Source organism: Dendrobates tinctorius, unplaced genomic scaffold, assembly GCF_039654945.1.
Source record: "Dendrobates tinctorius isolate UK_male_01 unplaced genomic scaffold, ASM3965494v1 ptg000173l, whole genome shotgun sequence".
Lineage (NCBI taxonomy): Eukaryota > Metazoa > Chordata > Amphibia > Anura > Dendrobatidae > Dendrobates > Dendrobates tinctorius.
In genome coordinates, this window is record NW_027361840.1 from 6,563,846 (window position 1) to 6,589,667 (window position 25,822).

Here is a 25,822-nt window from a genome sequence, read left to right on the forward strand (position 1 = left end):
GATTGGAGTAGAGGATGTGGCAGCTCGGGATGTGATTGGAGTAGAGGATGTGGCAGCTCGGGATGTGATTGGAGTAGAGGATGTGGCAGCTCTGGATGTGATTGGAGTAGAGGAGTTAGCATCTCTGGATGTGATTGGAGTAGATGATGTGGCAGCTCTGGATATGATTGGAAGAGAGGATTTGGCAGCTCTGGATGTGACTGGAGTAGAGGATTTGGCAGCTCTGGATGTGAATGGAGTTGAGGATTTAGCAGCTCTGGACGTGATTGGAGTAGAGGATTTGGCAGCTCTGGATGTGAATGGAGTTGAGGATTTAGCAGCTCTGGACGTGATTGGAGTAAAGGATTTGGCAGCTCTGGATGTGAATGGAGTTGAGGATTTAGCAGCTCTGGACGTGATTAGAGTAGAGGATTTGGCAGCTCTGGATGTGAATGGAGTTGAGGATTTAGCAGCTCTGGATGTGATTGGAAGAGAGGATTTGATGTAACTCAGCTACATAAGGTGCTGTACCTTTAAGAATGCTCCGTTTAGCCGGGACAGCAGTAGTGAGTATTGCTGCAGGTGATTTGTGAATGGCTGGATGCAGACCCTCTGCAGCATCAGGTGGACGGGGGTCTCCGACTGCTCCCCGATCAGCTGCAGGAGGAGCTTCTTATTCCCCTTCCAGTAGCTGCTGCAGGAAACAGAAAAGTTCTATTATGTCACATTGTGAAAAACGGGGTCACCAGGAAACTGCAGCTTTACATAGGGGGCCGCAGCTTTACATAGGGGGCCGCAGCCTCGCAGCTTTACATAGGGGGCCGCAGCCTCGCAGCTTTACATAGGGGGCCGCAGCCTCGCAGCTTTACATAGGGGGCCGCAGCCTCGCAGCTTTACATAGGGGGCCGCAGCCTCGCAGCTTTACATAGTGGGCCGCAGCCTCGCAGCTTTACATAGGGGGCCGCAGCCTCGCAGCTTTACATAGGGGGCCGCAGCCTCGCAGCTTTACATAGGGGGCCGCAGCCTCGCAGCTTTACATAGGGGGCCGCAGCCTCGCAGCTTTGCATAGGGGGCCGCAGCCTCGCAGCTTTACACAGGGGGCCGCAGCCTCGCAGCTTTACACAGGGGGCCGCAGCCACCCAGCTTTACATAGGGGGCCGCAGCCACCCAGCTTTACATAGGGGGCCGCAGCCACCCAGCTTTACATAGGGGGCCGCAGCCACCCAGCTTTATATAGGGGGCCGCAGCTTTACATAGTGGGCCGCAGCCTCGCAGCTTTACATAGGGGGCCGCAGCCTCGCAGCTTTACATAGGGGTCCGCAGCCTCGCAGCTTTACATAGGGGGCCGCAGCCTCGCAGCTTTACATAGGGGGCCGCAGCCTCGCAGCTTTACATAGGGGGCCGCAGCCTCGCATCTTTACATAGGGGGCCGCAGCCTCGCAGCTTTACATAGGGGGCCACAGCTTCGCAGCTTTACATAGGGGGCCGCAGCCTCGCAGCTTTAAATAGGGGGCCGCAGCCTCGCAGCTTTACATAGGGGACCGCAGCCTCGCAGCTTTACATAGGGGGCCGCAGCCTCGCAGCTTTACATAGGGGGCCGCAGCCTCGCAGCTTTACATAGGGGGCCGCAGCCTCGCAGCTTTACATAGGGGGCCGCAGCCTCCCAGCTTTACATAGGGGGCCGCAGCCTCGCAGCTTTACATAGGGGGCCGCAGCCTCGCAGCTTTACACAGGGGGCCGCAGCCTCGCAGATTTACACAGGGGGCCGCAGCCTCGCAGCTTTACATAGGGGACCGCAGCCTCGCAGCTTTACATAGGGGGCTGCAGCCTCGCAGCTTTACATAGGGGGCCGCAGCCTCGCAGCTTTACATAGGGGGCCGCAGCCTTGCAGCTTTACATAGGGGGCCGCAGCCTCGCAGCTTTACATAGGGGGCCGCAGCCTCGCAGCTTTACATAGGGGGTCGCAGCCTCGCAGATTTACATAGGGGGCCGCAGCCTCGCAGATTTACATAGGGGGCCGCAGCCTCGCAGCTTTACATAGGGGACCGCAGCCTCGCAGCTTTACATAGGGGGCCGCAGCCTCGCAGCTTTACATAGGGGGCCGCAGCCTCGCAGCTTTACATAGGGGGCCGCAGCCTCGCAGCTTTACATAGGGGGCCGCAGCCTCGCAGCTTTACATAGGGGGCCGCAGCCTCGCAGGTTTACATAGGGGGCCGCAGCCTCGCAGCTTTACATAGGGGGCCGCAGCCTCGCTGCTTTACATAGGGGGCCGCAGCCTCGCAGCTTTACATAGGGGGCCGCAGCCTCGCAGCTTTACATAGGGGGCCGCAGCCTCGCAGCTTTACATAGGGGGCCGCAGCCTCGCAGCTTTACATAGGGGGCCGCAGCCTCGCAGCTTTACATAGGGGGCCGCAGCCTCGCAGCTTTACATAGGGGGCCGCAGCCTCGCAGCTTTACATAGGGGGCCGCAGCCTCGCAGCTTTACACAGGGGGCCGCAGCCACCCAGCTTTACATAGGGGGCCGCAGCCACCCAACTTTACATAGGGGGCCGCAGCCACCCAGCTTTATATAGGGGGCCGCAGCTTTACACAGGGGGCCGCAGCCACCCAGCTTTACATAGGGGGCCGCAGCCACCCAACTTTACATAGGGGGCCGCAGCCACCCAGCTTTATATAGGGGGCCGCAGCTTTACATAGGGGGCCGCAGCTTTACATAGTGGGCCGCAGCCTCGCAGCTTTACATAGGGGGCCGCAGCCTCGCAGCTTTACATAGGGGGCCGCAGCCTCGAAGCTTTACATAGGGGGCCGCAGCCTCGCAGCTTTACATAGGGGGCCGCAGCCTCACAGCTTTACATAGGGGGCCGCAGCCTCGCAGCTTTACATAGGGGGCCGCAGCCTCGCAGCTTTACATAGGGGGCCGCAGCCTCGCAGCTTTACATAGGGGGCCGCAGCCTCGCAGCTTTACATAGGGGGCCTCAGCCTCGCAGCTTTACACAGGGGGCCGCAGCCACCCAGCTTTACATAGGGGGCCGCAGCCACCCAACTTTACATAGGGGGCCGCAGCCACCCAGCTTTATATAGGGGGCCGCAGCTTTACATAGGGGGCCGCAGCTTTACATAGTGGGCCGCAGCCTCGCAGCTTTACATAGGGGGCCGCAGCCTCGCAGCTTTACATAGGGATCCGCAGCCTCGCAGCTTTACATAGGGGGCCGCAGCCTCGCAGCTTTACATAGGGGGCCGCAGCCTCGCATCTTTACATAGGGGGCCGCAGCCTCGCATCTTTACATAGGGGGCCGCAGACTCGCAGCTTTACATAGGGGGCCACAGCCTCGCAGCTTTACATAGGGGGCCGCAGCCTCGCAGCTTTAAATAGGGGGCCGCAGCCTCGCAGCTTTACATAGGGGACCGCAGCCTCGCATCTTTACATAGGGGGCCGCAGCCTCGCAGCTTTACATAGGGGGCCGCAGCCTCGCAGCTTTACATAGGGGGCCGCAGCCTCGCAGCTTTACATAGGGGGCCGCAGCCTCGCAGCTTTACATAGGGGGCCGCAGCCTCGCAGCTTTACATAGGGGGCCGCAGCCTCGCAGCTTTACATAGGGGGCCGCAGCCTCGCAGCTTTACATAGGGGGCCGCAGCCTCGCAGCTTTACATAGGGGACCGCAGCCTCGCAGCTTTACATAGGGGACCGCAGCCTCGCAGCTTTACATAGGGGGCCGCAGCCTCGCTGCTTTACATAGGGGGCCGCAGCCTCGCAGCTTTACATAGGGGGCCGCAGCCTCGCAGCTTTACATAGGGGGCCGCAGCCTCGCAGCTTTACATAGGGGGCCGCAGCCTCACAGCTTTACATAGGGGGCCGCAGCCTCGCAGCTTTACATAGGGGGCCGCAGCCTCGCAGCTTTACATAGGGGGCCGCAGCCTCGCAGCTTTACATAGGGGGCCGCAGCTTTACATAGGGGGCCGCAGCCTCGCAGCTTTACATAGGGGGCCGCAGCCTCGCAGCTTTACATAGGGGGCCGCAGCCTCGCAGCTTTACATAGGGGGCTGCAGCCTTGCAGCTCTTCCACCAGTCCTACATGGAAAACCAGAGAGAAAGAAGTGGGAAACGTCCTGTGTGGGAACGGTGCGGAGATCGGGCAGAGAATGGGTGCCGGATGCCACCTGCGCACCCAGGCTCCATCATCGTCACTCTGCCCAGCTCCCATTGAGGACGAGTAAACCTGGGTTAGGTTATAAAAAACAGCTCAAGCCCTGAACATCTCCCGGAGCGCTGATCAATCCATCATCCAAACATGGGAGGAGTATGGCACAACTGCAGACCTGCAAGACGTCACATAACCTGACATCCCAAGAAGAACACCACTGAGAGCAGCCGCCGAGAGGCCGATGGGCACTGAGGAGCAGCAGAGATCGTTCCCCATCGTTCCCAGGCTCATGGTCCATATTTACTGGGAAATTCTTTCATTTTGAGCAGCGGGCGTCCTCTGTCTCTGACCCTTTTCTTACCTCGCTTGTTTGGCCGATTTTTCAAATCCTTTCATCACCAGAAAATCTGTAAAAGCAGCAACGTATCTGCAGGAAAGAAAGAGGAGGTTATACCCGCGGGCTGGAAATCCTGTCCGCCTGAAATACTCTGTGGTGCGGTGGTGACGAGACTGGAGGTCCCTGCATCCTTCTATAGAGCGATTCCATTCCGCACCATTGTCAGAACCTCTGCCTGCACAAATCGCACTGCTGATGGTTTGTTACAATGTATCAGTCTAGAGTCCAGGATATTCCCAGAGGATGATCTAGACCTATAGACATTGTAACAAACCCTCAACGGTGTTAGATAATACAAACATGTCACTTTATCCTATGTATAAGGACTATTCACTCATGATGGTATTCTGCCCAGAATGACCTGCGGTCTCCGGATTCAGCAGCTGATGACAGTCATCATGTGATCCCGCGCTGTCATGGCCGAGCCATCTGCAGCGAGCGCCCGAGTCAGCAGCGCTATATATAGGGAGGAGGGCGAAAGAGCGAATCCAGACACTGTATCTAATCCTTTCCTGTGTGATACTGACTGCTGAGCCGTGTATCTAATCCTATATTGTGTGATACTGACTGCTGAGCCGTGTATCTAATCCTTTCCTGTGTAATACTGACTGCTGAGCTGTGTATCTAATCCTCTCCTGTGTGATACTGACTGCTGAGCCGTGTATCTAATCCTATCCTGTGTGATACTGTCTGCTGAGCTGTGTATCTAATCCTATCCTGTGTGATACTGACTGCTGAGCCGTGTATCTAATCCTTTCCTGTGTAATACTGACTGCTGAGCTGTGTATCTAATCCTCTCCTGTGTGATACTGACTGCTGAGCTGTGTATCTAATCCTCTCCTGTGTGATACTGGCTGCTGAGCCGTGTATCTAATCCTCTCCTGTGTGATACTGTCTGCTGAGCCGTGTATCTAATCCTCTCCTGTGTGATACTCACTGCTGAGCCGTGTATCTAATCCTCTGCTGTGTGATACTGACTGCAGAGCTGTGTATCTAATCCTATCCTGTGTGATACTGACTGCTGAGCCGTGTATCTAATCCTCTCCTGTGTGATACTGACTGCTGAGCTGTGTATCTAATCCTCTCCTGTGTGATACTGACTGCTGAGCCGTGTATCTAATCCTCTCCTGTGTGATACTGTCTGCTGAGCCGTGTATCTAATCCTCTCCTCTGTGATACTCACTGCTGAGCCGTGTATCTAATCCTCTGCTGTGTGATACTGACTGCAGAGCTGTGTATCTAATCCTCTCCTGTGTGATACTGACTGCTGAGCCGTGTATCTAATCCTCTCCTGTGTGATACTGACTGCTGAGCTGTGTATCTAATCCTCTCCTGTGTGATACTGACTGCTGAGCCGTGTATCTAATCCTCTCCTGTGTGATACTGTCTGCTGAGCCGTGTATCTAATCCTCTGCTGTGTGATACTGACTGCAGAGCTGTGTATCTAATCCTATCCTGTGTGATACTGACTGCTGAGCCGTGTATCTAATCCTATGACTTGTGAGTATGTGGCAGGTTTCCCTGTGAGATAGATGGTAGCTCGGTGCTCAGAGTCTCGGTACTCACTGAGTGTAGCTCTGTAGGATCGCGCTCTCCTCGCTCAGCAGGTACAGGTCCTGGATATCCACAGTTTGATGTCCGGAAGCTTCTTTTAGTGTTTGGGAACATCGTGCGGTCACATCCCAGACAGCGTGGAAATTATCACTGAGCCGCCGCAGCAGCTGCAGATAATCGTTTCCTAAAATATCCGGAACATCTGGAAAACATGACAGAATAGTGACAGTGCATCAGTGATGTCATCACCGGGGGCGGAGCTGGAGTATAAGGGGTGTGGTCTCATCATTATATCAGTGATGTCATCACCGGGGGCGGGGCTGGAGTATAAGGGGTGTGGTCTCATCATTATATCAGTGATGTCATCACCGGGGGCGGGGCTGGAGTATAAGGGGTGTGGTCTCATCATTATATCAGTGATGTCATCACCGGGGGTGGGGCTGGAGTATAAGGGGTGTGGTCTCATCATTATATCAGCGAAATCATCACCAGGGGTGGGGCTGGAGTATAAGGGGTGTGGTCTCATCATTATATCAGTGATGTCATCACCGGGGGCGGGGCTGGAGTATAAGGGGTGTGGTCTCATCATTATATCAGTGATGTCATCACCGGGGGCGGGGCTGGAGTATAAGGGGTGTGGTCTCACCATTATATCAGCGATATCATCACCAGGGGTGGGGCTGGAGTATAAGGGGTGTGGTCTCATCATTATATCAGTGATGTCATCACCGGGGGCGGGGCTGGAGTATAAGGGGTGTGGTCTCATCATTATATCAGCAATGTCATCACCGGGGGCGGGGCTGGAGTATAAGGGGTGTGGTCTCATCATTATATCAGTGATGTCATCACCAGGGGTGGGGCTGGAGTATAAGGGGTGTGGTCTCATCATTATATCAGTGATGTCATCACCGGGGGCGGGGCTGGAGTATAAGGGGTGTGGTCTCATCATTATATCAGTGATGTCATCACCGGGGGCGGGGCTGGAGTATAAGGGGTGTGGTCTCATCATTATATCAGTGATGTCATCACCGGGGGCGGGGCTGGAGTATAAGGGGTGTGGTCTCATTATATCAGTGATGTCATCACCAGGGGTGGGGCTGGAGTATAAGGGGTGTGGTCTCATCATTATATCAGCGATATCATCACCAGGGGTGGGGCTGGAGTATAAGGGGTGTGGTCTCATCATTATATCAGTGATGTCATCACCGGGGGCGGGGCTGGAGTATAAGGGGTGTGGTCTCATCATTATATCAGACAACCCTCACACAATGTCCAGGCGGGCCGTCACTCACCGGTCATCTGTAATAATCGGCTCAGGACGATGGCGCTGATCTGTGACAGCGATGACAAGAAGTCGGCCTCTGATGTCAGGAGCGTCTCGGCCTCGGTGAGGATCAGCGTCTGTGCGTGGGGGAAGCAGAAACACCACAAATCCTGCGCTGATACAACGTCCGGAGCGAGAGCAGCTTGGAATATTACACAGCGATGATTACACAGCTCCGGCAAAAATGAAGAGACCGCGGCACAGTGTTCAGTTTCTCTGATTTTTCTCTTTATATTTTTGAGTAAAATGTGAATTTCTCTTTTATTCTATAAACTTCTGACAACAAGTCTCCGAATCTCCAGGCAAGAAATGTTGTATTTATTTTCAGAAAATGAGAAATGGTCAAAAGAACAAAACCCCAGCGCTCCAGACCTCAGATACTGCAAAGAAAACAAGTTCTTGTTTGTGTAGAAACAACAATGCTAATGTTTTACCTCAGGAAGAGTTCAGAGATCAATATTCTGTAGGATCCCCATGATTGTTAACCCCAGCTTTCCCGCGTCTTGGCTGCTTTCCTCCAGTCTCTCACTCTGATTTTGGGTGACCTTATGCCGCTCCTGGTACACACGTCAGCAGTTCTTCTGATGGCTTGTGACTCTCCATCTTCCTCCTGATTACATTCCAGAGGTTTTCAGTGGGGTTCAGGGCTGGAGATTGGGCGGCCATGACAGGGATTGGATGTGGTGGTCTCTTAATTTTTGCCAGAGCTGTGTATATCTATATACAGTATATACAGTCATGAGTGAACGTGTTGGCCCCCTGAAATTGTTCCAAAAAATGAAGTACACTTCTCAAAAAAATAAAGGGAACACTAAGATACCACATTGTAGATATCACTGAATGAAATATCGCAGCGGCAAATCTTTATTCATTATATAGTGGCATGTGTTGAAAACAAGAAAACATAAAAATTATAAATGTAAATCAAAATTAATATCCCACATGGAGGTCTGGATTTGGGATGATACTCAACATCAAAGTGGAAAATGAAATTACACAGTAACATAGTAACATAGTTTTGAAGGCTGAAGGAAGACCTTATGTCCATCTAGTTCAGCCTATTTTTAGTGCAGCTGTTCTGCATTGTTGATCCTGGGGAAGGCAAAAAACCCACAGAGTAGAAGCCAATTTTCTCCATAGGGAAAAAAGTTCCTTCCCCTAAGCTGGGTCAACCATCTACCTATAATATTCTGTTATTCGTAACCTTCTATACTGTTACAAGAAAAGCCTCCATTCCTTTCTTACATTCATTCAGTGAGTTGGCCATCACCACTTCCTCAGGAAGAGAATTCCAGAGCCTCACTGCTCTTACCGTGAAGAACCCTCTTCTATGCTGGTGCAGAAATTGTCTTTCCTCCAAACGAAGAGAATGCCCCCTTGTTCTTGTCACAGTCATTGGTACAAACAGTTCATTGGAGAGATCTCTGTGTTGCCCTCTGATATACTTGTGCATATATATTAAGTCTCCCCTAAGTCTTCTCTTTTCTAGAGTAAATAGACCTAATTTTGATAACCTTTCTGGGTATTGTAGTGAACCAACTCCATTTATCATTTTAGTAGCCCGCCTTTGAACACATTCAAGTTCAGTAATGTCTTTCTTGAGCACCGGCGTCCAAAATTGCACACAATCCTCCAAGTGTGGTCTGACGAGTGATTTGTACAGAGGGAGAATTATGTTTTCATCTCGTGTCCCCAGACCTCTTCTAATGCATCCCATGACCCTATTTGCTCTGGTGGCAGCTGCCTGACACTGGGCTCTCCAATTTAGCTTCTTATTGACTAAGAGGCCTAAGTCTTTCTCCATGTCCGATTTCCCCAGCAGTTTCCCATTTAGTAAGTAATTGTAGCATCTGTTTCTCCTTCCCATGTGCATAACCTTACACTTATCTGTGTTAAACCTCATTTGCCATTTTTCAGCCCAATTCTCCAATTTACTCCAATCTGTCTGTAGTTGCAAACTGTCCTCCTTTGTGGTAACTACCTTACATAGTTTTGTATCATCTGCAAATACTGATATTTTACTGTGTAAGCCATCCACTAGATCACTAATAAATATATTAAATAGTAGGGGGCCCAATACAGACCCCTGTGGTCCCCACTAGTAACCCTGGCCCAATCTGAGGATGCCCCATTAATAACCACTCTTTGTTTTCTATCACTAAGCCAGCTACCTACCCATCTACACACATTTTCCCCTAGCCCAAGCTTTCTCATCTTACTTACCAATCTTTTATGTGGGACAGAGTCAAATGCTTCAGAGAAGTCGAGATAAATGACATCCAATGATTCTCCTGGGTCCATTTGAGAGCTCACATCCTCATAGAAGCTGATCAGGTTAGTCTGACAGGAGCGATCCTTCATAAATCCATGTTGATATGGAGTTAAACATTTATTAACATTGAGATATTACATAATGGTATCCCTTAGAAACCCTTCAAAAATGTTACCCACAACAGATGTTAAGCTTACCGGCCTATCGTTTCCAGGTTCCCTTTTACACCCCTTTTTGAATATTGGTACCACATTTGCTTGCCGCCAATCAAAAGGAACAGACCCTGTTTCTATAGAGTCTTTAAATATAAGGAATAGAGGCCTGTCTATCACATTACTTAACTCCCTTAATACCCGAGGGTGAATGCCATCAGGGCCTGGTGATTTGTCCATTTTCATCTTACTAAGGCGGTTCTGCACTTCTTCCTGGGTTAGGCAGGTAATACTTAATGAGGAGATTACATTATCACTCTGCATTTCCCCTGGCAAATCCTTTTCCTGTGTGAACACTGTTGAGAAGAAAGTATTTAAAACATTTGCTTTTCCCACATCGCTCTCTATGATTTCACCCTCATTGTTCTTTGAAGAGTCGACACCATTAATTTCAATCATTTTACTGTTTATATAATTAAAGAATAGTTTGGGGTTTGTTTTACTTTCCTTAGCAATGAGTCTCTCAGTTTCCACTTTTGCTAAATGTATTTGATTTTTACACATTTTATTTTTTTCTCTATAACTTTTTAATGCTTCTTCATTGCCTTCTTGTTTTAGCTTCCTAAATGCCTTGTTCTTGTTCTTTGTTGCCCTTTTTACATCCTTATTTAGCCACATTGGTGTTCTCCTGTTCCTAGCCCTTTTATTTCTGTACGGTATGGCTAGCTCGCAGTGGGTGTGGAAAATTGATTTAAAAATTTCCCATTTATTTTCTGTGCTCCTATTTTTGAGGACATTGTCCCAATCAATTCGGTGAAGGTCCTCTCTAAGCTGATCACACTTTGCTTTCCTGAAATTCAGCGTTTTTGTAACCCCCTTCCAGGGCACCTTACTGAAGACAAGTGGCATTGTGTTATATTGTGGTCACTGTTCCCTCGGTGCCATCGACTCGGACTTCTGTTATTCTATCTGGCCTGTGGCTTAACATTAAGTCCAGAAGGGCCGTCCCTCTAGTTGGGCCCTGCACAAGTGGTGACAGATAATTATCCTTGGTCACTGACAGACATTGGTTTCCTTTCTGAGATGCGCAGGTTTCAGGTTCCCGGTCTATGTCAGGGTAGTTGAAGTCCCCCATAATAATCACCACATTGGGATTTGCTGCTTTGTCTCTTTGTTTCAATAATACATTCTCAGTGGTTTCTGTTATATTTGGTGGCTTATAACAAAGCCCTATGAGGATTTTATTACTTTTCCCTCCTTGTATCTCCACCCATAGAGACTCCACCTCTTCATTACCCTCTTGTATATCTTCTCTTAGTGTGGGCTTTAAAGTCGACTTTACAGGCTGATCCAACTTCAGTGGAAATGCCTCAAGACAAGGAAAAGATGCTCAGTAGTGTGCGTGGCCTCCACGTGCCTGTATGACCTCCCTACAATGCCTGGGCATGCTCATGATGAGGCGGCGAATGGTCTCCTGAGGAATCTCCTCCCAGACCTGGACAAAAGCATCCGCCAACTTCTGGACAGTCTGTGGTGCAACGTGATGTTGGTGGATGGAGCGAGACACGATGTCCCAGATGTGCTCAATCGGATTCAAGTCTGGGGAACGGGTGGGCCAGTCCATAGCTTCAATGCCTCCATCTTGCAGGAACTGCTGACACACTCCAGCCACATGAGGTCTGGCATTGTCCTGCATTAGGAGGAACCCAGAGACAACCTCACCAGCATATGGTCTCACAAGGGGTCTGAGGATCTCATCTCGGTACCTAATGGCAGTCAGGATACCTCTGGCGAGCACATGGACGGCTGTGCGGCCCTCCAAAGAAATATCACCCCACACCATTACTGAGCCACTGCCAAACCGGTCATACTGAAGGATGTTGCAGGCAGCAGATCGCTCTCCACGGTGTCTCCAGAATGTCACGTCTGTCACATGTGTGACACCCCAGAGTCTGGTTGTCACAGTGAAATTGCCTCCCTCTAAGGGGTGAAGTCATGCCTGTAGGCAGGAGGGGGCCCCCATGCCAGGTAACACAGATTACATGACAATTCCTGCTGCAGGTCAGAAAGGGGAGCGTCCTAATAAATTCTGGCCAGCAGATGGGGTTAGTGAGTCAGTAGTCAGCTGCGAGAGTAAACAAGGGAGTTGTCATGGAAACAGGAGCAGCTTGAGCTGATGACAAGAGGACAGGAGCGGAGACAAGAGACTCTGGGGGAACTAAAATTGCATATATGAGACCCCAGAGTGAAGCGCTGATATAAAAAAAGGACGCCAGAGTCCTTGGCTGGGCAGGAGCGGTCTGCCTTGACAGACTAATCCGGAGTACAGGGGACTGCATGTTCCTTGGCGACACTGAACACCTGAAGGCACGGCAGCAGATCAAGAGCCCGGGGCTGACAGTGAACAAGACAGTACCCGTGATATAGGCTCACGCTGTCAGCCATACAGGTTAGAAACCATCACGCAGGAGAGGGTGCAGCTTAGTTACAAGCAGCAGGGACCTGAAAACAAAGCGCAGAATGAAGGTCCCAAACCCCACCTGGCAGGGTGGTTCCCCTGAATGCGTCCAGGCGAGCTGGACTCAATCCATCACCTGTATGTGGTACCCTGAATTGCAACCACTTGCAAGTAAAAGGTAAAGAAAACTGCACCTCTCAGTGTCCTTCACTTATTCTCTGCACCCCAACGTTCACTGCCATCTGAACAATTAATCAAATATATTTGCCCTGGGGCCCCCGCTCTACCCGTGGGGAGCTGAACCATCTTTGTTGCGCCACCATCAGCCCCAGAGGACCAAAACCGCAGCGTCGGCCACTCATCGCCGAACACCACGGGTGGCGTCACAATTAAACATTACACAACTTTCCTCTATTTAATTACTGGACGCCCAGAGCCACGGATCGGGTCACTGCCACCGTGACATCCCCTTCTAAAAGCCTGACCGGCATGGTACCGAGTAACCTAAGACCCTGTGGGGCGCTCCACATGTGGCGAATTTGCCAATCCTGGTGTTCTGTGGCAAATGCCAAACGTCCTCCACGGTGTTGGGCTGTGAGTACGGCGGAGTTGGGCGGAGGTAGCGGTCCTGCTGCTGGGTTGTTGCCCTCCTACGGCCCTCTCCATGTCTCCTGGTATACTGGCCTGTCTCCTGGTTGCACCTCCAGCCTCTGAACACTACGCTGACAGACACAACAAACCTTCTTGCCACAGCTCGCATTGATGTGCCATCCTGGATGAGCTGCACTACCTGAGCCACTTGTGTGTGTTGTAGAGTCCGTCTCATGCTACCACGAGTGTGAAAGCACAACCAACATTCAAAAGTGACCAAAACATCAGCCAGAAAGCATTGGTCCTGAAATGTGGTCTGTGGTCCCCACCTGCAGCACCACTCCTTTATTGAGGGTGTCTTGATAATTACCAATAATTTCCGTCTGTTGTCTATTCCATTTGCACAACCGCAGCTGAAATTGATTGTCAATCAGTGTGGCTTCCTAAGTGGACAGTGTGATTTCACAGAAGTCTGATTTACTTGGAGTTAGATTCTGTTGGTTAAGTGTTCCCTTTCTCTTTTGGAGCAGTGTATTTCTCCCAGAACATTATTACAAGTCCCCAGGTTTTGTTATACACAGGGTTTTTTCCTTTGTGTATTGGAACAACACAAAAAAACAGAGAAAAAGGCAAATTAGATATAATTTCACATAAAACCCCCAAATGGGACAGAACAAAATGTGTTGGCACCTTCCAATATTTGGAATAAACCCCTGCCACCATTCGCTTCCTACGACCGTGCACGGCTTCTTCCTCCTCTGCCGGTTAATTATAATGGAACACTCGGAGCTGCCGTCACTTTTGCTTCCTGTTCTTGCGGATAAATCATGTGATATCACGTTTGTGAATGCAGCTCTGGATGTGACTAGAGATAAAATCCCCTGTACATATTGAGTTGTGAAGTGGAGCGGAGCTGTCGCCATGAATTGAGCCCCGATCTCTGGTGTCTGTGTCCTAGAGGAGGTCCTGCTCCCTCCGTCCTGGACACCTTCCTGTGATCTGCGATTACCTTAATGGCGGATTCATCCATCGGCCCCTTGACGTCCTTACCACTCGGGTCACGGCGGGCCAGCCGCCTCGGTAGTGAGGTCCTGTTGGGCTGGGACATGGCTGGTGGCTTGTGATGGTGGAATCAGCATGGGTCAGAAATCCATCAACCTACAGGGGAAACGAAGAAGAGACACGAGATCAGGAGCCGCGGCCTCGGAAATAAGCTGTAACCTGCAGCCACAAAATAAGAACAATCCCGAGAAAAGAATCCACCGAGCACATATCTGATGGAGAGTGTACCCGAGCATGTAACCGAGTACATAACTGACCGAGAGTGTACCCGAGCATGTAACCGAGCACATAACTGACCGAGAGTGTACCTGAGCCTGTAACCGAGCAAATAACTGATGGAGAGTGTACCCAAACATGTAACTGAGCACATATCTGATGGAGAGTGTACCCGAGCACATACCGTAACTGATGGAGAGTGTACCCAAGACTGTAACCGAGCACATAACTGACCCAGAGTGTACCTGAGCCTGTAACCGAGCACATATCTGATGGAGAGTGTACCCGAGCATGTAACCGAGCACATAACTGACCGAGAGTGTACCTGAGCCTGTAACCGAGCACATATCTGATGGAGAGTGTACCCAAACATGTAACTGAGCACATATCTGATGGAGAGTGTACCCGAGCACATACCGTAACTGATGGAGAGTGTACCCAAGACTGTAACCGAGCACATAACTGACCCAGAGTGTACCTGAGCCTGTAACCGAGCACATATCTGATGGAGAGTGTACCCGAGCATGTAACCGAGCACATAACTGACCGAGAGTGTACCCGAGCATGTAACCGAGCACATAACTGATTGAGAGTGTACCCGAGCATGTAACTGAGCACATATCTGATGGAGAGTGTACCCGAGCATGTAACTGAGCACATATCTGATGAAGAGTGCACCCGAGCATGTAATTGAGCACATATCTGATGAAGAGTGCACCCGAGCATGTAACTGAGCACATATCTGATGGAGAGTGTACCCGAGCATGTAACCGAGCACATATCTGATGGAGAGTGTACCCGAGCATGTAACCGAGCACATAACTAATGGAGCGTGTACCCGAGCATGAAACCAAGCACATAACTGATCGAGAGTGTACCCGAGCCTGTAACGAGCACATAAGTGATCGAGAGTGTACCCGAGCCAGTAACCGAGCACATAACTTATCGAGAGTGTACCCGAGCCTGTAACCAAGCACATAACTGATGGAGAGTGTACCCAAGCATATAACCGAGCACATACCTGATGGAGTGTACCCGAGCACATAACTGATGGAGAGTGTACCCAAGCCTGTAACCGAGCACACAACTGATCGAGAGTGTACCCGAGCCTGTAACCGACCATATAACTGACCGAGACTGTACCCGAGCATGTAACCGAGCACATAACTGATCGAGAGTGTACCCAAGCATGTAACCGAGCACATAACTGATCAACAGTGTACCCGAGCATGTAACTGAGCACATAACTGACCAAGAGTGTACCCGAGCACATAACTGACCGAGAGTGTACCCGAGCATGTAACTGAGCACATAACTGATCGAGAGTGTACCCAAGCATGTAACCGAGCACATAACTGATCGAGAGTGTACCCAAGCATGTAACCGAGCACATAACTGACCGAGAGTGTACCAGAGCATGTAACCGAGCACATAACTGATCGAGAGTGTACCCAAGCATGTAACCGAGCACATAACTGATGGAGAGTGTACCCAAGCATGTAACCGAGCACATAACTGACCGAGAGTGTACCCAAGCATGTAACAGAGCACATAACTGATGGAGAGTGTACCCAAGCATGTAACCGAGCACATAACTGATCAAGAGTGTACCCAAGCATGTAACCGATCACATAACTGACCGAGAGTGTACCCAAGCATGTAACAGAGCACATACTGTAACTGATGGAGAGTGTACCCAAGCATGTAACCGATCACATAACTGACCGAGAGTGTACCTGAGCCTGTAACTGAGCACATAACTGATCGACAGTGTACCCGAGCCTGTAACTGAGCACATAACTGATTGAGAGTGTATCCGAGCATGTAACTGAGCACATAACTGATTGAGAGTGTACCCGAGCATGTAACCGAGCACATAACTGATTGAGAGTGTACCAGAGCATGCAACCGAGCACATAACTGATCGAGAGTGTACCCAAGCATGTAACCGAGCACATAACTGACCGAGAGTGTACCCGAGCATGTAACCGAGCACATAACTGATTGAGAGTGTACCCGAGCATGTAACCGAGCACATAACTGATTGAGAGTGTATCCGAGCATGTAACCGAGCACATAACTGATCAAGAGTGTACCCAAGCATGTAACCGATCACATAACTGACCGAGAGTGTACCCAAGCATGTAACAGAGCACATACTGTAACTGATGGAGAGTGTACCCAAGCATGTAACCGAGCACATAACTGATTGAGAGTGTATCCGAGCATGTAACTGAGCACATAACTGATCGAGAGTGTACCCGAGCCTGTAACCGAGCACATAACTGATCGAGAGTGTACCCGAGCATGTGACTGGGCACATAACTGATGGAGAGTGTACCCGAGCATGTAACCGAGCACATAACTGATCGACAGTCTACCCGAGCATGTAACCGAGCACATAACTGATCGAGAGTGTACCCGAGCCTGTAACTGAGCACATAACTGATCGACAGTGTACCCGAGCCTGTAACTGAGCACATAACTGATTGAGAGTGTATCCGAGCATGTAACCGAGCACATAACTGATCGAGAGTGTACCCGAGCATGTAACCGAGAACATAACTGATCGCGAGTGTACCCGAGCCTGTGTATAATGTTACTCTGTGTAAAAATGCATTGATACCATCCGCGACCTCATGTAATCCTGATACCCCCATGCCAGTGGTGCCCAGCTTTCCTGGAGTCCTGAGTGGCACATGTGGGAATATTTGGCCACTCATACAGTCGTCCTAGCCCCATATGTGGCAGAGTTACCGTTCGAGACCCTAGGAAAGCTGGGTGACCACCTCAGTGGATGCTGGAATGGCAGCAGTACAGGACCCAGCTTTCCCTGTGTATTATTATGTCTATGATGTAGCAGTGTTGTGTTGGTGGTTATAACCGTGGAGATGACGTAGTGGATTGTTGCTCTCTGATATTTCCTTCCACTTTACTCCACTTCCCCATTAAGACTCCGATCACTCATCATTTCAGAGACAGCTCCTCCTTTTATTGGATGAACTGAAAGCCTGTAATCAAATTCAGAGGGATCCTGGTGTCTCCCTGCAGGCTACATGCAGCCAAACTGCAGGGGATGAGCTGCAGTGTAAAGCATGGGGTCATTAGGAAATAGCAGTCTGCAACTGAGAAGCAGCAGGAGCGATGCACCTAACCAACCTAAAGTCACTGATCCTGGCATTGTCCCAATGGAAGGATGCTGCAGTGTAAAGCATGGGGATCAAGAAAGTAGCCTGAAGACGTGATGATACATGAGATTGATTCCTAACGATTTCAGGCTGCAGCTGATAGAGCAGTGCAGCACTATATAGCATGGGGGAGACAGCAGCCTTAGATGCCAATTTAATCAGCCAATACCGATTGGTTGTCTCATTTCCATAGACCCCAAAATAAACCACAGGCGCAAATCTCAGCAACAATTGTGACCATGGGAAACTGGCAGCCGCCGCTCTGTTTCCACATTTACAGGATTTCTATTAAACCCACAGAATTAGTAGACAGTGAAGTGACTATTCAGGAGGGAAGGGGTCACATACTTTACACATTGGGAAGGAGATGGGAGAGCGGAGTCTCCAGGTAGTGGAGTGATCCACAATCCAGGGGATTACAGAAGATTAATCTCATCTTTACACAAGAAGTGTTTGTTGTAAATGATACAGTAAATATTGACACAGATACAATGTATCACTGCCAGGAGGGGGCGTGGCCTCAGCGGAAGGACCATGGGATTTTTTCCTATCACCATTTATTATACTGAGATGATGATCCACCAGATTAACACACGGTTATAATAAGGTCACTATAATATCACTAGTCTATAATATGACACTTTTTATAACATCACCCTGCTATAACACCAGTAGTGACACTAATAAGAATAAAACAATCAATGTGATCTCTCTAATAAAGAGACACCTGGGCCGCTGTCTCTGACCCGGCAGGTCTTCAGGAGACGCACTGTACATTCATTCCTGAGAATTAATTGTTGCATTTCTTACATAAGTCTGCTTTTCAGACCAACACTTATTCTGCATTCCCTATGTACATATTTTTTTTCAAGAGCCCAAGAACTGTGCGCTATACCTGAAAAAAAGTGCACTGGGATGCGGTCAATCGTAGCCCTCTCCCAAGAGAAGAGTCTCCCAATAACAGACTCCCATCCCTCTGGCCGGAACGTCACCTCGATTTTCAGGGAGAAGTGGCCTCTCTTAGCCAGAATTGGCCATCTAATAGATGCACCTTCTCTGGGATGGCTGAAGGCTGCTATTTTTAGGCTGGGGGGGGGGGGGGCAATATCTGAGGCCCCTTAACGTCCTGAGAATACCAGCCCACAGCTGTCTGCTTTAGCTTGGCTGGTTGCAAAAAAAAAAATGTTTGTTTTTTTAATTATTTATTTACAATAATGTGAAAAAAATGGCATGGGGACCCCTCTATTCTTTATAACCAGCCTTGATAAAGCTGACAGCTGAGGGTTGCAGCCTGCAGCTGTAAGTTTTGCTATGTTGGTTATCAAAAATAGAAGAGACCTTATGCTGGTTTATTAATTTTTAGAGCAAGTGTCAGCTGATGAATACTCCCATCAGCGGCGCCTGCTCTCGCTGTGATCAGTGACAGCCGGTAAAGGCTGATGGGAGTAGTACTCATATCAGTCAATTCCTCTATGACCGGCTCACCGCAGCGCTCTCACTGGTGGTAATAATATTTCCACCGATCAGAGCCACCACACCAATGGAAACACCCAATGTTCGGGATGCGGAACCCGAACAGTAGCAAGGACTTGATGGAGAAGTCTGTGTCCGGACAGTCGATGTTCGGTACGGATCCAGAACTTCGGGTTCGCCCATCTCTAATAGTAGGTCATTCTGGGGATTTAGCTACATGAAGTGCAGCAGTTCTATCTGTGATCCCCAATAGACATTGAATCAAGAAAAACAAACCATGGCAAACAGTGTCAGCATCAATGTACAGGCGGGTTACCGGACCGGACCTGACGCTGCTGCCTCAGTGTTCACATTATTTATGGTCGGTTTATAGCTTTCTCCTCTGGTATCTATATTTTGGTTATAATCGACAACATTCGATGCGACTGCTGTTTACACTATTTCTTGATGTTCTGTCTTTTTTTTCACCAATTTTTAATATAGGTTATATTTTTTTAGGGAGTCCTTAAAGGGAATCTGTCAGTAGGATCGACCCTCCTGAGACGTCTATATAGGCGTGTAGGTCATAGGAAGCTGAATTCATGATAACTTGATATCTGTGATCCAATGTCTTATCCCAGAGAAATACAAGTTTTTATTATATGTAAATTAGCCGTTCAAGACTAGGGGCGTGGCATAGATCTTCAAGAGACTCTTCCTCCAGAGAGTGTTATAAAAACAAGGGGGCATTACCAGTATGAAACGAGTAACTAACTTAATCTTATCACTATGTGCGGCCATTACACTGTGTCGAGGGCTATGGGGGGCAGTATCCAATTTGCAGGGCTATGTGAGGTCCACCATACAGTGTAGAGGGTTGTGTTGGAGCCATTATACTGTATAAAGAGCTGTGTGGGGGTCACACTTGGGGGTCATTATACTTTGCTGGGCGTGTTAAGAGGGGGTACAGTAGGGTCATCCTCCTGTGTGTGTGGAGGTAATCACTGTGGCGGCATCACACTGTGGTGCCAGTTTAGTTGACATCATACTTTATGGGGTCAATGAAAGGGGAATCTTGGGTTCAGTAGTAGAAACATTACTTTGTAAAGGCTGCCAAGTGGTGAGATATGCTTCTCTGTGACCTCGCTGATTTTTTATTTTGTAGCGGGGGTGAGAGGCTAATAAAAGTTCTGCAAAGGGGCCCCATGATTTCTATGTACACCCCTGGTTTGAAACAACTTTTGGCATGATTGGACTGTTCTATTAAAAACTACAGTGAATTTAGTTATGATATGACCCTGCTGTAAATATCACCCTGGTTTATTTTAACCTTGCTATGATGTGACCCTGGTGCAACATAACTCCACCACAATGTGACCCAAATAGAACATGAAATTACTGTGAAATTTTGGGTTCTCATTGGCTGTAAGCCATAATCATCAACATTACCAGAAATAAACCCGTGGAATAGATCACTCTGTGTGTAATGACTCTATAGAATAGAGGAGAGTCACTGTTCCTATTGAAGAACGGAAATAAATTAACTTTTTGATGATATTCTCATTTTGTGAGAAGCCCCTGTATAAAGCTGGTGTATTGTGACCATGGTGCTATATAACCCGACCACAATATGAGCCCTTATAACATAATATGGCTCAGGTATAATGTGACCCTGTATCTTATCCACATAATTTATGATAAACATTTACATTTAGCTATGAACCATACGGCTGGCATCAGTCCCATCACCGCACCCACAGGTGCTGATCTGCATGATCATGTCTGAGACCTGGAATTTAATTATCTCCGCACCCTCTCCGGGAACCAGCGCCAAACTCAACCATGACATGTGATGCCGAAAACTAGAGAGGGAAGGAGAAGGGGTAGGAGGGTCACAAGAATGTAATAACCAACCGGTCCACATACAGTTTAAGTAACTTACTGTACCTATAGAAAGTCCTATAAGAGATAATCCGCTCATCCCTACTGCTGTATACACTGGTATCTATATGTGGTCTATATATGGGGTCTATACTGGTATCTATAAGGGTGTATTTCTGTCTATACTGCCGACTGTACTGGTATCTGTACTGCCGACTGTACTGATATCTATACTGCCGACTGTACTGTTATCTATACTGGTATCTATAAGGGTGTATTTCTGTCTATACTGCCGACTGTACTGGTATCTATACTGCTGACTTTACTGTTATCTATACTGGTATCTGTACTGCTGACTGTACTGGTATTTATACTGCCGATTGTACAGTTACAACAAAAAATGAATGACCAACAGCCAAAAAAACCCTAAAAGATAATAATATTTTATTGGTATACATCATAAAATGAACACAGGTTCACATGTAAAGGGGGGTCAAAAGGCATAAAAATGGCGAAAAAAGCCATGCATGTTGTCTACACCATACAGGAATCATATTTCAAAGAATCAAAAATAGCCATAAGATAATTGGTTCTTCAAAAAGCAGTTAACATTAGTCATATGGCCATCAAATAACGGCCAATAGCATATGGTAACAATAATCACATAAAAATCACACAATCACTACAGTTGGTCTGTCAGTCACCTAGAGGCAATAAAGCATATATACAGCACCAGTGTGCATAAACATCCATATGGACCGACCTGACCCACTGCAGATAAATGAATAGAGAACCAAAGTAGTGTCATGTATAAAGTATAACAGCGTTACCTGAATGGATGGGAGACAGACACGCAGGCTAACCCCGACGCGCGTTTCGGAGCAGGGCAGCTCCTTCCTCAGGGGACCCGACTGTACTGGTATCTACACTGCTGACTTTACTATTATCTATACTGGTATCTGTACTGCTGACTGTACTGGTATCTATACTGCCGACTGTACTGGTATCTATACTGACGACTGTACTGGTATCTATACTGGTATCTATAAGGGTGTATTTCTGTCTATACTGCTGACTGTACTGGTATCTATACTGCTGACTTTACTATTATCTATACTGGTATCTGTACTGCTGACTGTACTGGTATTTATACTGCCGATTGTAGTTATCTATACTGACGACTTTACTGTTATCTATACTGGTATCTATAAGGGTGTATTTCTGTCTATACTGCTGACTGTACTGGTATCTATACTGCTGACTTTACTATTATCTATACTGGTATCTGTACTGCTGACTGTACTGTTATCTATACTGGTATCTATAAGGGTGTATTTCTGTCTATACTGCTGACTGTACTGGTATCTATACTGCTGACATTACTGTTATCTATACTGGTATCTGTACTGCTGACTGTACTGTTATCTATACTGGTATCTATAAGGGTGTATTTCTGTCTATACTGCTGACTGTACTGTTATCTATACTGGTATCTGTACTGCTGACTGTACTGGTATTTATACTGCCGATTGTAGTTATCTATACTGACGACTTTACTGTTATCTATACTGGTATCTATAAGGGTGTATTTCTGCCTATACTGCTGACTGTACTGGTATCTATACTGCTGACTTTACTATTATCTATACTGGTATCTGTACTGCTGACTGTACTGTTACCTATACTGGTATCTATAAGGGTGTATTTCTGTCTATACTGCTGACTGTACTGGTATCTATACTGCCAACTGTACTGGTATCTATACTGCCGACTGTACGGGTATCTATATTGCTGACTTTACTGTTATCTATACTGGTATCTATAAGGGTGTATTTCTGTCTATACTGCCGACTGTACTGATATCTATACTGCCAACTGTACTGTTATCTATACTGGTATCTGTACTGCTGACTGTACTGGTATTTATACTGCCGATTGTACAGTTATCTATACTGATGACTTTACTGTTATCTATACTGGTATCTATAAGGGTGTATTTCTGTCTATACTGCTGACTCTACTGGTATCTATACTGCCGACTGTACTGGTATCTATACTGCTGAGTTTACTGTTATCTATACTGGTATCTATAAGGGTGTATTTCTGTCTATACTGCCGATTGTACTGGTATCTGTACTGCTGACTGTACAGGTATCTATACTGCCAACTGTACTGGTATCTATACTGACTTTACTGTTATCTATACTGGTATCTATAAGGGTGTATTTCTGTCTATACTGCTGACTGTACTGGTATCTATACTGCCGACTGTACACCAGTATATCTATACTGACTTTACTGTTATCTATACTGGTATCTATAAGGGTGTATTTCTGTCTATACTGCTGACTGTACTGGTATCTATACTGCTGACTTTACTATTATCTATACTGGTATCTGTACTGCTGACTGTACTGTTATCTATACTGGTATCTATAAGGGTGTATTTCTGTCTATACTGCTGACTGTACTGGTATCTATACTGTTGACTTTACTATTATCTATACTGGTATCTGTACTGCTGACTGTACTGTTATCTTTACTGGTATCTATAAGGGTGTATTTCTGTCTATACTGTCGACTGTACTGGTATCTATACTGACGACTGTACTGTTATCTATACTGGTATCTATAAGGGTGTATTTCTGTCTATACTGCTGACTGTACTGATATCTATACTGCCAACTGTACTGTTATCTATACTGGTATCTGTACTGCTGACTGTACTGGTATTTATACTGCCGATTGTACAGTTATCTATACTGATGACTTTACTGTTATCTATACTGGTATCTATAAGGGTGTATTTCTGTCTATACTGCTGACTGTACTGGTATCTATACTGCTGACTTTACTATTATCTATACTGGTATCTGTACTGCTGACTGTACTGTTATCTATACTGGTATCTATAAGGGTGTATTTCTGTCTATACTGCTGACTGTACTGGTATCTATACTGCTGACTTTACTATTATCTATACTGGTATCTGTACTGCTGACTGTACTGTTATCTATACTGGTATCTATAAGGGTGTATTTCTGTCTATACTGCTGACTGTACTGGTATCTATACTGACGACTGTACTGTTATCTATACTGGTATCTATAAGGGTGTATTTCTGTCTATACTGCTGACTGTACTGGTATCTATACTGCTGACTTTACTATTATCTATACTGGTATCTGTACTGCTGACTGTACTGTTATCTATACTGGTATCTATAAGGGTGTATTTCTGTCTATACTGCTGACTGTACTGGTATCTATACTGTTGACTTTACTATTATCTATACTGGTATCTGTACTGCTGACTGTACTGTTATCTATACTGGTATCTATAAGGGTGTATTTCTGTCTATACTGTCGACTGTACTGGTATCTATACTGACGACTGTACTGTTATCTATACTGGTATCTATAAGGGTGTATTTCTGTCTATACTGCTGACTGTACTGATATCTATACTGCCAACTGTACTGTTATCTATACTGGTATCTGTACTGCTGACTGTACTGGTATTTATACTGCCGATTGTACAGTTATCTATACTGATGACTTTACTGTTATCTATACTGGTATCTATAAGGGTGTATTTCTGTCTATACTGCTGACTGTACTGGTATCTATACTGCTGACTTTACTATTATCTATACTGGTATCTGTACTGCTGACTGTACTGTTATCTATACTGGTATCTATAAGGGTGTATTTCTGTCTATACTGCTGACTGTACTGGTATCTATACTGTTGACTTTACTATTATCTATACTGGTATCTGTACTGCTGACTGTACTGTTATCTATACTGGTATCTATAAGGGTGTATTTCTGTCTATACTGTCGACTGTACTGGTATCTATACTGACGACTGTACTGTTATCTATACTGGTATCTATAAGGGTGTATTTCTGTCTATACTGCTGACTGTACTGATATCTATACTGCCAACTGTACTGTTATCTATACTGGTATCTGTACTGCTGACTGTACTGGTATTTATACTGCCGATTGTACAGTTATCTATACTGATGACTTTACTGTTATCTATACTGGTATCTATAAGGGTGTATTTCTGTCTATACTGCTGACTGTACTGATATCTATACTGCCAACTGTACTGTTATCTATACTGGTATCTGTACTGCTGACTGTACTGGTATTTATACTGCCGATTGTACAGTTATCTATACTGATGACTTTACTGTTATCTATACTGGTATCTATAAGGGTGTATTTCTGTCTATACTGCTGACTGTACTGGTATCTATACTGCCGACTGTACTGGTATCTATACTGCTGAGTTTACTGTTATCTATACTGGTATCTATAAGAGTGTATTTCTGTCTATACTGCCGATTGTACTGGTATCTGTACTGCTGACTGTACAGGTATCTATACTGCCAACTGTACTGGTATCTATACTGACTTTACTGTTATCTATACTGGTATCTATAAGGGTGTATTTCTGTCTATACTGCTGACTGTACTGGTATCTATACTGCCGACTGTACTGGTATCTATACTGCTGATTTTACTGTTATCTATACTGGTATCTATAAGGGTGTTTTTCTGTCTATACTGCTGACTGTACTGGTATCTATACTGCTGACATTACTATTATCTATACTGGTATCTGTACCGCTGACTGTACTGGTATCTATACTGCTGACATTACTATTATCTATACTGGTATCTGTACTGCTGACTGTACTGGTATCTATACTGACTTTACTGTTATCTATACTGGTATCTATAAGGGTGTATTTCTGTCTATACTGCTGACTGTACTGGTATCTATACTGCCGACTGTACTGGTATCTATACTGCTGATTTTACTGTTATCTATACTGGTATCTATAAGGATGTATTTCTGTCTATACTGCTGGCTGTACTGGTATCTATACTGCTGACATTACTATTATCTATACTGGTATCTGTACTGCTGACTGTACTGGTATCTATACTGCTGACATTACTATTATCTATACTGGTATCTGTACTGCTGACTGTACTGGTATTTATACTGCCGATTGTACAGTTATCTATACTGCCGACTGTACGGATATCAGTAACCTGCCGACTGTACTGATATGTGTACTGCTGACAATACTAGCATCTATGTATCTATTGTGTTACCTATATTAGTATCTGTT

At 47.0% G+C, this 25,822-nt stretch overlaps 1 protein-coding gene across 6 annotated transcripts in view; it reads right to left on the minus strand.

Moving 5' to 3' along the window:
* Nucleotides 1–25,822, minus strand: part of ALS2CL (ALS2 C-terminal like) — a 179,088-nt gene that overhangs the window by 94,013 nt on the left and 59,253 nt on the right. For 5 of the 6 annotated variants that reach the window (XM_073551146.1, XM_073551141.1, XM_073551144.1 and 2 more), the window contains exons 2-6: nt 13,879–14,027; nt 7,365–7,473; nt 6,085–6,274; nt 4,483–4,548; nt 511–673 (exon numbers count right to left, since the gene is read on the minus strand). In XM_073551146.1, the coding sequence (XP_073407247.1) occupies nt 511–673; nt 4,483–4,548; nt 6,085–6,274; nt 7,365–7,473; nt 13,879–13,977 (627 nt within the window). In that variant the 5' untranslated portion in view covers nt 13,978–14,027. Of the gene's footprint in view, nt 1–510; nt 674–4,482; nt 4,549–6,084; nt 6,275–7,364; nt 7,474–13,878; nt 14,028–20,496; nt 20,517–25,822 lie in introns of those variants that run through there. The other variant, XM_073551145.1, reaches the window with a different exon arrangement.